Source organism: Acanthochromis polyacanthus, chromosome 13 (assembly GCF_021347895.1).
Source record: "Acanthochromis polyacanthus isolate Apoly-LR-REF ecotype Palm Island chromosome 13, KAUST_Apoly_ChrSc, whole genome shotgun sequence".
Lineage (NCBI taxonomy): Eukaryota > Metazoa > Chordata > Actinopteri > Pomacentridae > Acanthochromis > Acanthochromis polyacanthus.
In genome coordinates this window covers 11,233,591-11,246,144 of record NC_067125.1, presented here as the reverse complement: position 1 = coordinate 11,246,144, position 12,554 = coordinate 11,233,591, and the positions used below count along the sequence as shown (strand labels likewise).

At 42.3% G+C, this 12,554-nt stretch overlaps 1 protein-coding gene across 4 annotated transcripts in view; it reads left to right on the top strand.

Annotated features, from left to right (window-relative positions):
- The window catches only part of lsamp (limbic system associated membrane protein), a 1,200,168-nt gene that overhangs the window by 960,004 nt on the left and 227,610 nt on the right, over positions 1-12,554 (top strand). For 3 of the 4 annotated variants that reach the window (XM_051958406.1, XM_051958404.1, XM_051958405.1), the window contains exon 2: positions 1,888-1,966. In XM_051958406.1, the coding sequence (XP_051814366.1) occupies positions 1,888-1,966 (79 nt within the window). Of the gene's footprint in view, positions 1-1,533; positions 1,967-12,554 lie in introns of those variants that run through there. The other variant, XM_022210420.2, reaches the window with a different exon arrangement.

Below are 12,554 nucleotides of genomic sequence, written 5' to 3'. Positions count from 1 at the left end.
ATGCAGGTTCCATGTCACAGAAAACTACTGCTGCCGGGTGGGGTGCTGGAAAACCGGGGTTTGTGTCTGATCTGATGCTTAAAATTTGCCGATAAGGCTTAACCACACCCCCACTGCACTGGTTCAGTTACTGGTGATCAGAGAAGGATTACTTCCTGTTGTGTGAGCCCCAGAAAAAAGTCATATATAGCATGCTTACCATGATCTGTACCTCTACCCTATGTGCAGAGTGGTAGAATTAAAGACAGATTGTAAAGTATTATCCAAATACCCCCAGAGACCAATAAAAATGGGAGTGCATCGTGCAGGGAATGACAATGATTCACATTAGTATTAATGTATTTTCTGAATCAAATAAAATGCCAAATGCACTGTCTAAATTGTTGCAGCGCAGTTCATTAAGCACATCGTGGAATGTGCATTAGATCATGGCCTATTAAGCCTGCGCTTGATTGGCAAGTTGTGAAATTAGAAGCTCATTCTGCATTTACATTTTTGTATAACTGAGAGGAGCGCACCTTCAAAAGTTGCGTCCTTGCTGCGGTTGGAAGTGGATGTAAGCGCCTACGAAGCTGCAGCCTCATGGCAGTCATGATAGTCTAGACAAGAGGTGATTATGTCTGGTTAAGCTACACACAGCTGAGCTTCGCCCCGTTCATGGTCAACAGTATTTGTGTTGTTAAACCTGTTCACTTTTTCCCTCTCATTTCCACTTGATTCACTCCTTTTTTTTATGAAAAGGAAGGGTGTGAAACTGTTAGAATAACAGATTCCATAAAAGTTCTGCCCTAAGGATGGTTACGGTGTAGAAAGCACCTCATTTCTATATGTGCTTTCACAGCTAAAGTCAATAAAAGAGAAAATAAGTAAGTAAGCAAGCAGTAAGTGTTTATTTTTCTTCTTTTGTGATGACAGGTTTCACTGCTTTCCTACCAAACTCCACACTGAAGTTATATAATCTCCCACATTAAATCATAATTAATACAGAAAGTATCCACTAGAGAGTCCATGGTCCAATGCAGATCTGCTTGGCATGAAAACGCTATGGGAGCCACTGCTCTACATAAATGGATCCCTGTGAGTATACCATTTGTTTGAAGACTAATGATGATGGTAGCGGAGTGATACCAACGGGGAAAGTGTCTCTCTGCATGGTTTCACCTGGAGGGGGGAGGTAAGAAAGCAAAGTTTTGGAGAGATTACAAGGTTTGGATTGGAGCTTTTCATTATTCTGTTTCCCCATGAGTCACTCTGTGGTTCCAAAACTTGTGTCCAGATATTCAAGAATGTGCATCAGTATGCTTCTTGTGAATATCTCTGCACAAGAATTGCTTATTTTTTTCTTTTAAAATGTTTTCTTCTCGTTTTATTGTGCTCCTTGGTCCTCATTCGGTTGTGTCTCACTGAAAGGGACCTCAGGTGGTGCTGTTGTCCTGACAACCAATAAGGGGAGCATCACAGTCAGACGGCTGGATAATCTGAGAGAGAGAGAGAGAGAGCGAGAGAGAGAGGAGGTGGAGGGGGGAGTGATTTTCCCAGACTCTGAGCAGAAGCCTGCCTCTCTCCATCGCAGCTGCCGGCTGTGCCGTCCCTTTACGCAGAGAGCATTACGCATCAGTGGACTATAGAGCGAGGACCCCGCACGTTTTTTTGCGCCCAAAAGTATTTTAGGAACCATTCATCACCCATCCATCCCGGACTGCTTTGGACCTAAACACATCCCGCGTTTTCCCAGAAGTCTGGACAACTACTCTTCTTTCCTTCCTCCCCTTTTCACCCTTGGATCTATAGCTCCCGAAACGCGCGCTAAGATGCAAGTCGGACGCAAATCGTGTTGGAGGCAATTGCAGGCTTCTTTTTTCAGACTGCTGTGTCTTATCCCCACAGGATTCCCCGTCCGGAGTGTGGATATGCAGCGGGCCACCGACAACATCACGATCCGCCAGGGCGACACGGCGATCATAAGGTAAGACTCGTTCTCCCAACTTTCTTCTCCTCCCGTCTCCCACCGGATGCACAGCAGCATCCTCTGGCAGCGAGCGAGGCAGCTGGATGCAGAGCCAGAGGTGATCATTGCATGGGCTGCGTTCGTGTCCTGACAAAGATCCTGCTTGTCTGTTGTTGTTGATTTTTTTTTTTCCTCAGCGCGTTTTAATGGGAAATGTTTGGATGTGAGTTGATCTGCTTCACAACTTTTATCTCGCCAGCCAGCGCTGACCAAAATCCCCCACACTGTGTCAACAACACCCCTGCAGGGACGTGTAGCAGCGACTTTAGGCTCAATGGTTTGAGTTGTTGAAGGAGCTCAAACGCCTTCCTTCACATGACGCACGGAGCTTTGGACACCGAAGCTCCACATCTGAACTTCATTCAAGAACCTCCCGATAAGGCGAAGTGCGTCACGGTGTCCAGAGACGCTGTTTGTGTGCGTCTTTAACACACGGATAAGACGCGAGCAGAGCTGAAAACAAGATCTGTGTAGTTCTGTTTGGATCTCACAAATCACAGTGGGATGCTTGGTGAAGGAGGTGGAGCACCCTCACATGGTAATTTAACTCAAATTCCTTGCTTTTGCACCGCTGGTTAGAGAATCCAAAGCTCCATTCTCTGAATCCTGCTCAGTGTTTTTTTTTTTTTTTTTAACCTAGTCAGTTTTTGTTTCCCCAGTCCCACTTAATCACCTTCTAGACAATGCAAGCTGTCAACTCGGTGCTATTGTGATACCGCTGTGCAGATGTCAGCGACCACGTGATTCCCGCCATGTGTTTGTGACAGGCTGTAGATGTAAGGGGATTTAGATTGGCTGATTTTTTTTTCTCTCTTTTTTTGTAAACAAGGAGCTTTGCCCCCCCAAAACCAACCCATCCCTAAAGTGGGATGTACTATACAGTTGGGAAATCCACTGGTATAATAGGCTGCACACAATACACTCAATGGCATTGATTTTCCTCTCTCCCTCCCTCACTCTTTCTTTATTTCATGCTGTATTTACAGTGCATCACCCAGTCTCCCCTAATGAGTGTGAGAATATAAAATGCAATTATGGCACAGACTTTTAACACAGCCTCTCCAAACACCCAAAGGAAAAGAAAGTTACGCAGCCACGTGTCTCCACATGTGCCCTGACTTTGCAAACACACCACACACTCCCCCGTCTACACACACACACACACACACACACATGCACAAAATAAATCCCTCTAATGGATTCTTTTTTTTTTCTTTTTGCAAACAGGTGCCATCTATTCAGGCATCTGCTGATCAAATTAGGAAATTGACTAGTGTTGAACTCACCGGGGGTCACGGCTATTTGTTTCACTTTCCAAATCCAATTGACTGTGTCTTAGCTATATTCAGCCATTTAGTCACCCAGTCAGTCTGCTGCCTTTAAAGGTGACGATGGGCTTCACACTCAGCCGGAACCCAATTAGATTCGCCTTTCCAAGAAATCACTCGCATCCCAAGTCCACTATTTTACCATTATCCCTGATGAACGATGTTTGAATAATCATCTGCGGCGATCACTCAGTGAGTGTCATCCTTAATTTGATGTTCCTAATGTTTCATGTTGGGATTGATGATCAGTCTTATTTATTGTCATTCAGACGGCGATAAACTGCAGCTCAGACCCCCGTGGCTCTGTTGAAAAACGAAGGCATTTTTCACACTCAGTTTCCACCTGACAAATTGGATGTGAGAGGAAAGAAGGAGGGGGAAAAAAGAAAACATTCAATGCTAAAATGCAAGAAGTTTGAGCAGGGGTGAAAGGCCAGCGGCTAGTAATTTGTCGAGCTACGCAGTGTATCCCTTTCCGTAAGCTGGGTTTTGTGAAGGCTGAGGGGATATGGGTGACCTGCGGGCGTAATAAGGCCTGCGCTCTTTTAGTGGAGCCTGTGGCTGCAGTCGTGACATTCATGGCACAAGAGGAGAGATGGGGGGGAGTCGAGAAGCAGTGTGTGGCCCAACAACCGCTGTGACGGAACACACAGCAGCAGGCCCCGCTGCTGGAATGAGAAAGGAAATGTATTTTTGTCAGGAACCGAGAAGTGTGTCATTGCTGAATAAACAGACAAAGCAGTCTTTCTCATTGTGAAAACTTTCAGATTTGCAGCACCATTGTGACTCATAGGGGAACCCTGAGTCACAAGTGTTTGTTTAAGCTTCATAATGGCAGATTAATTCACATCATGAGAATATTTAATCCACAGCTTCGCTCATGCACAATGCATATGTTTAACCGCATTTAAAAGCTGCATCAGTGGCCACGACACACATACTGCAGAATTATGTCAGACTGAATTATTAATAAAACCTTTAATTTAAAGATCCTTATAAATATCTGCCAACGCTTTGTTGTGACAGGAGCACATAGCATCTCCCCAGCTTGTCGTGACACAATACTTTGGTCACAGCATCTCATTCTTCCTCAGACTCTTTCAGAAGTGAACAGAAGCTAAATATTGACCGATATCTCCACCAACTGTTGGTGCCTGTAGGTAGCAGCAGTGAATCCACATTGGTTTTCACTAGCTTGTCTCCTACTGAAATTCAGTAGCCTGTTCTCCTTTAAGTCAGCAGATTAAGCACCTCTTAACCTTTGAACCCCAATAAGGGGTTAATCTGAAAGAGATTATTCTATTAAAGACAGTCGCCATGTTTGCCAGCTCAAACAAACATCTTCACACCATCCGTTGTGATGAGAAGTGACTTAAAGGCTTCTGACGTCCGTTAGATTGTGGGATTAAACACTTGTAGCCACAATTGTATAAGTGGTAAGGTTTCGTAATGCCGTGGATCCCTTGTTGATCTTGTGTAACATTCTTTTCTCAGAAGTAAATGCGTAAGCTCGCTGCATCCGAAGTTTTCTGCCGTTTTAATGATCTGCTGGTTCTGTGTTGAGTTCAAAGATTACCGACTATCTGGGTCTTACATTTGTCCCAGAGCTGTCTTCATGCTTTAAAGGGGACTTTTTTTGAAAATTTGTATCTGCTTGAAGTGACATTTGCCCCTGGAAAGCATGAACATAAGTCCCTGCATATTAAATCTAGGCCTGTGTCCCAGCAGTCGTGTTTCAGACCTATAAGATTTAGGTCACTGAAAAACACCCCATATTTCAGAGCCCTTTTTCATGGTGACTTAGCCTGTTTTTTTACAAGGATGACGCCAACAAGTGAAATCGCCCTCTTCTCATCCTCGGTTAGACATAATATGAATCCGAAAAGAAGAAAAAGAAAAGTTTCTTCACATTTCTTGAAGCCATTTCTGTCACAATAGTTTACTTTTTAATTGCTTTTTTTTTTACTCTGTCTCTGTGCAGTGGCCTTAAGGGGGAGGTTGCAATGTCAGGCAAAGCCCTGATAATTGACAATTGCTTATTAAAGCATTGATGACACAGTCTCTGTGATTGCTCTCCTCTGGGTCAATTATCTGTGCTTTGACAATACACTCTGCTTTGCTTGTTACTTTCAGGGAAGATGATTCTGCACTTGTGCTTGGCCCCTAAGGATCTTCGTCATAACTTACACCAGAACTCTCTGCCTTTAATTTGAGTCGAAGTCTGCCAGATATTATGTATGTGAAATCTGCTCCAGGCTCTGACTCTACATAAGACATGATGTTAGTCTAATTCGAGCTCTGTTACAATCCACAATGCTGGAGAATAGTGAGTATAGTTATTTTCATTTGCATTATTAAAACTTTAACTATTGAACTTTCATGCCTGATGCATCTTTGAGGACTTATATATTCATTAGTCACACTCCAAAGAGCTGTGATTTTCAACACTGAAGCAAAGAATTTCCAGATATCTCCTCCATAACCCACTGTGAGGAAAGTTGATGTACAACACAAAATATCTATTCCCACAGCACCAGGTGGCATTAGTCCTACAACACCTGTAGGAAAACAATGCAGTGTATCTTTGTTGCATCTCTTGGAGCAGTAAAAATGAAAGCACCTCTTTTTTTATAATGTAGAATCTCTGAAATCAGAGTTTCAGTTATTACAAGTATCACTCTTTAAAACAAAACCATGCTGTTTTTTTTTTGTTTTGTTTTTTGCATTTCTTAACATCAAGGCAGGTCCTGTGTTGAACATATATTTTAATATTCCAAAACTATGATAGCATTTGAATGGATGAATGCTGTGGCATTGCTACCGATCGGCCTGCCCTTTAAAGAATGTAATAAATTATCTCTTGAGAACTTCAGGAGAAAGAAACTAGATTTCTGTTGTCAGCTACTGAAATTTCACTTCTCATCCAAGAAGCTTCTACAGTTAAAGACTGATGGGGAGTCCTATATACATTATCAGCCCCAATGAACTTGGCTAAGGGCCCATTAATGACTCAAGATTCACATGCTTTTGAGGTGTAAATAGTTGTGAAACTACCAGGTCAGGGATGACTCAAGATGTGGAACTTTTTAGGGAGAAATCTCAGGACTGCATTGTAAGTACCTGATAAGTAGTGTTGTAGACCTCCTCTTTTTAGAGACAGCTGCTCCACTTTCACAAAAATGGCTTCCTTCACTCCTCTCTCAATCTGTATTGTCTGTCCGTAACATCCTAAAGTTACAAAGTTCTGCAAAGCATCACCACTGTTAACATCAGAAATTATCCCACACCTGGCTGCTTCACAATCATCCACACCTCGTGGCTTGCGAGTCTTGGATGAGGAGTGAAACCTCTTCAAGAACCAGAAAGGGAAGTCCAGTTGCTTAGGATTACCGTGACCTGAGAAACTGAGAATCTGCACAGATAACTAATTCTCACTCTGTCTCCAACTGTGAGGGCGCCTCTGCGCTTGTTACTCGACACCGTATTGAGTTTGAGCCCAGTGACCAGCACGTCTGGTAAGTGTTAACATTGTGCACCCACATTATGATTTGTGCTGGTGTGAATTTGGAGGAGGCAGAGTCAGGTTCACATCAAGTTTGCTCTTTTGCAATACCAATTAGTTGTCAAAGTCAGGCATACATGTACTAAAATCAGGTAGTGTACATCTGATTAGAATATGACATCAACATTTCTCGTCTCTCTGTTGCATTTTCTGATATAAATAAGTGTATTTCTGCACTGCTTGCCACTGCAGAAATGTGCATGCAGATATCCACGCTTGCACTTGGATGACAGATGAGGTTTGAAGACAGGAGAGTGTCCTACTTGTCTGTGCTCCGAAAACGACTCTGTTGTAAAGGAACTGTATCGGTTGGATTTTGTGCACATTCTCACTCTGTGTTTGGGTGCTTCACGGATGATGACATAACCCGAATCGAGCACAGAACATTAATTTGAACGTTCCCCTGGAGTCAGAATGGGGTCAATCATACTTGGACACGGTACAAATTAATTGCACCTAATCTGGAATTGCCCTGAATCTTTGCACCTAATATCACGGACAGGTGCTGACACTCATTCTGTATTTGTAGATGCATTTGATTTGTCCTTTACGAAGAATAAAGAACTTACTGAGAACCTTTTAGCTCATTTCAACTAAACAAATTATCGTATTCTGGAACCTTTTAAGTTCTGGCTCTGTTGTAGTTTCCATCTCTAAAAGGTTCCTGCTATTGATTTTACAATACAGGCAAATATTCAGCAAATTATCCCCAAGAATTATGTTTGACAATTAAGCAGTGCAAAGTTTAAATCCACATTAAGTGCAAATGCAGGAAGTAATTTGGCATTTATGCAGGGTAAGGGTGTGTATCATGTTGAACGATTAATTGCTTCATTTAATAGGGACAATGATGAGCTTTCTGACATTAACTGTGCTATAGTTCTTATGATAGAACATTATTATTTCATTTTTAATCATGAAAAAACGTATTATAGAATATATAGTTTTAAAATGATTTGCTCTGACAGATTTTCCATGTTGTCCGTTATCAGTAATGTCAGACAACATAGTTGGGTGCACACTGAATAACATTTAATGAAAAAACAGCGGAAAGAGGGAAAAATGGTTTAAAAAAGGGACAGATAATTGAAAGGAAGGCTAGAAATAGGCTGGCTGAGGGACCAATGATGGGTTACAAGTAAAGTTTTAAGGTGGCAGCTGGTGCCCCAGTAACATGCTGCTACTTTAAGTCTCTCTTAACCTGAGTTCTCCACTTGAGCAAACCTGCACCAGTACAGATAATCCCCAAACACTATCATGACAGATGTGAAAAGTTAAGTTTATTTAAAATACCCTTATACATGCCTGTAATACAATGATTAGTTCCATCACAGTCAAATAAATCTTTCCTGTAATCACCATTTCTCTGACATTAAATTATGATGAAGATGCAGTGCAGGTATTTATTTTCGCACACATCACAAAGTTTGGGTAAGGTGAAACTTTGGCAATATAGTCCAGGCTGTGCTCCAAGTGGAGGGAGGAAAATGTAGGAAAAACGGATCAATTTCTGGATTTCCGGGCAGAGGGCAACAGTGCAACATAATTTGGGATGTCCAGTCCCCAGGGGGCCTCTACATTTCTGTCTATAGCTCACCAGATCAGAGTGCTGCTTTTTTTGTTCTTTTTTTTTCTTTTTCTTTTTTTTTTTTTTTGCAGTTTAGAGCCTCCCTAGGCATTTCTCAGTCCCTTGATCTCTTCATCTCCTGCTCCTTTCTTCCCTCTCTCTCCCAGCACTGAATTGTCCAGCTGTGCTGTCTTAACTTCATTCGCAGGGCATGAAGTCATGCCAGACAGAGGGAGAGGAAGTATCTATAAGAGGAGGCTATAGGAGAAAAAATGTAAAGGGGAAAGAGTGATGGCCAAAGAGCATTCACCAAGAGACACCAACAGAGGTTAAGAGTGAGGAGTATGGTGGCTAGATTTAGTTTGGGAGGGAGGAAGGAAGGCAGGGACACAGTATTAGTACAATCAGCACAATAATCCCTTCTGTTCCAGCCTGGGCCGACGTAGGATTTTCAAATCAATTTCATTTTCACTGATGATGCTACAGTGGGAGAGCTGAGTGGCTGCCAGTTGGGTCATTATCGCCTTGTCCCCATTTTAGCCAGGGACAGGCCAGAGGTGAAGGGGGAAGCTTGTGGTGCAAAGGGACGTGGGTTTTGGTTGATATTTTGCCAATTCTGTTAAGTTTTATGAAGTCTTTGGAATGCCTCTGAGTCACCACAAGTTCCAGAGGCTTTCATCTTGGTCACTTGAATCTAAATAATGGGCTGCAGAAACAGTGTGAAGTCTCTTGATGTGGCAGATGAACAGAGTTCTGACTGTTTCATCTGAAGCTCACAGTCCAGAACAGTTCAGTGGGCTGCTTGGGCCACTTTCAAAGACGCCCAGCCAGCTATGTTTTTACCCTCCAGTTTGATGTTTGCTGGTCCGTCCTCAGAAAACATACCAGGACACTCCAAGTTCTCTATTATGTGCTTTCAACATGTTTTTGTGAATAACTCGACCAGGGAATCCAGAACTGAAATGTTTTTTGATACAACTGAATATGAAAGCAACGCTTCTCCCTGAAAGCAATTCCACTCCATTTCCTTCTTTACCTAGGCTTTTGTTGGGCAGGCCAGACTGTCTCTAAGTGCATATTTAAACTACTCAGCAATTTCTCACACCCTCTGGCTACCTATAGGCGATGGCAGTAGAAGTGGAGTGGAAGAGTATTTTTATTGCTCTCAGAAAGCCTCAAAATGTCAGAGTGCTACAGAGCTGCAGTAGATATATTAAAAGATGGCACAGACTCAGAGGGTATGTTTCAACTAATTACTATACATTCCCATGTACTGTTCTGTGTAGTAGGAACACCTTGTGTATGCATTTCCCACTATCCTATATGATTATACACTGCCTGTCCAAAAAATAAAGTTTCACACTCTAATATTTCACTGGACCACCTTTAGCTCTGAGAACGACACACGTTCACAGTGGCATCGTTTTGATAAGCTTCTGCAAAGTCACAGCATTTATTTCTGTCCAGAGTTGGATGAATTTTCTGCCAAGATCTTGTATTGATGATGGGAGAGTCGCACTGCTGTACAAAGTCTTCTCCAGCACATCTCAAGGATTCTCAACGGGGCTGAGGTCTGAACTCTATGGAGGTCAATCCACATGTAAAAATGACGTCTCATGCTCCCTGATCCACTCATTCATGATGTGAGCCCCATGAGTCCCGGCATCGTCATCTTGAAACTTGAACATGTCATCGGGGAAGAAAAACTCCATTGATGGAAAGACCTGGTCATTCAGTATATTCAGGTAGTCGGCTGACCTCATTCTTTGCTGAACCTGACCAACCCCAACCAGATCATAACCCAAACCCCCACAGGCTTGTAGGCACGAGCCATGGTGAGTCTATCACTTCATCCACCTCCCTTCTTACCCTGATGCACCTACCACTTTGGAGCACGGTAAATCTGGACTCGTCAGACCACATGACCAACTACATTTGTTCCTCAAAGATGATGGTTCACCACTTTCCTTCCAGGGTTTAATAATGTGTTGGGCGGTTCTTAACCTGATTTTAGTACTTTCAGAAATCTCCTTGGTTGTTTTCTTGGCTTGAAGCAGGCCAATAATTTCACCCTTCTGAGACAGATTAACATCCTTTCCACATGATGTCTTCCAGCATGGTTGTTTAAGAAATAAGAAGCTCCTCACTGCATCAGCTAGGGTTAAAAAAGTTGTTGCAGCTGAAACCTATTCATCACTGCAGTAATTATCCAATGGAAGGATCTTACCTATTTGCTTAGTTTAATCCAGGTGGCAACTTTTTTTTGGACAGGCAGTGTATTTTCTGTTCACCTAAGCTTTGTTCCTGCAATAGCACTTTCGCCTTTCAAAAACTTGATTTCTCCCATTGTGAAACAGTACAGCTGCTTCACAAGCAAAAGTTCTTCACTAGAAGTTTAAGCATTAACTGCCATTAACCAGACAGTTTGCTCCACTTTCGCTTTTATATGAAACTTGACAGAATACAGCAGGACTTTGAATGAAAACTTCAAAATTTCAAATGCAGCCCTGACATAAAATGGGGCAAATGAAAGACTGAATAAGCTCTGCTCGGTTCAACTGCGGAAGCAGGTTAAATACATTTAAATCTTTCCATCAGTCAGGGTGAGTTCAAATTAAAGCTGAAACATGTGGGTTTGAGCTGTGATGACTCGCATCCCTGCAGCTGTAAATCCACATGGCTTTAAAGCAGATTAGAGGCCTGCTGTAAGTATAGTCCAGGATGAGCAGACTCATTGTTTACCTCCTATTTCTTCCCAAAATCAGCAAAAAAAAAATCTGCTTACCGGCCCACTGACACATTATGTGCAAGCCAAGCAAATATCTTTCATGTCATCAGTGAAACAAAATATGTTTGTTTAAATTACAAGTTCGTTCATGACACATTTCACCAGAGCATGCATGACGGCTCCCACTGTGGTGAACCGAGACAGTCTGCTTTGCTGAGTAAGTATGAAAAAAGCTGCAAGACTGGATAAAAGGAACATGATGTGCGTGTCTGCACAGGCAGCTCCTGGTGCCGTATTAGTCAGCATTGTGCCACATACACTGGAACATTTTTAAAATCTCTCTATTTAATGTGAGGGCATGTTTTCCATGACATCATTAGGACTTTTATTTTTCGTCCCTAAATACGCATTGTTTATCTTTTTAGGCCAGTGGAGCACAGTGCAGTGGTTTTGGGTGGGTGCTTGTAATTGGCAGTTTGGGCAGGTTAATTGAGTGTTATTTTTAATCATCCCTTTAGCTGTTCATGCAGTTTGTGGCTTAAATTACCTGTTTTTTTCATTAAATGTGTAATTACATGGATTTATAATTGACTATTTAGTTAATGGAATACTTTGTTGTTTTTCTCCAGTTAATTAAAAATAAAATGCATGTATTTGTTTTAGGCAAGCAGCATCAAAGCTATGCAGGCTTACTATTGTAATAGCAGTAATCAGTTAGATACACATATTAAATATCAAATGCACCCCTTAGTACCTTACTGTATTCTGTTATGGTTTAATATAAATAGTATATTGGGTCACTACCAACCTGAAGTATTTGGTAACATATGGCATTTATATATCAATAACCCAATGCCTAAAATTATTGAAGACAAAGTTATGATTTCAGTTTCACCTGATGGGGGCAGGGTTTTATCACTGCTAGAATTCCTAGACAGAAACGCACTGATACAGAAGTGTGTCTTGTTGGCTTAATGTTACAGGAAGATAATATCACTGCAACTGGATTACAGCTTATCCACCCATCCCTCCATTATCTATACACCGCTTAACCCTCATCGTCTTGGGGGGATGGCTAGAGCCTATCCCAGCTGACTTAGGGCGAAGGCTTGCGACACCCTGGACAGGTCGCCAGTCTGTCGCAGGGCTATATATACAGACAATCACACTCGCATACAAACCTACAGGCAATTTAGAGTAACCAGTGAACCTCAGCATATTTTCGGACTGTAGGAGGAAGCAGCAGTACCCGGAGAAAACCCACGCATGCACAGGGAGAACATGCAAACTCCATGCAGATCCCGGGAAGGGAAACCGGGGATCTTCTAGCTGCAAGACGAAAATGCTAACTACCAAGCCAC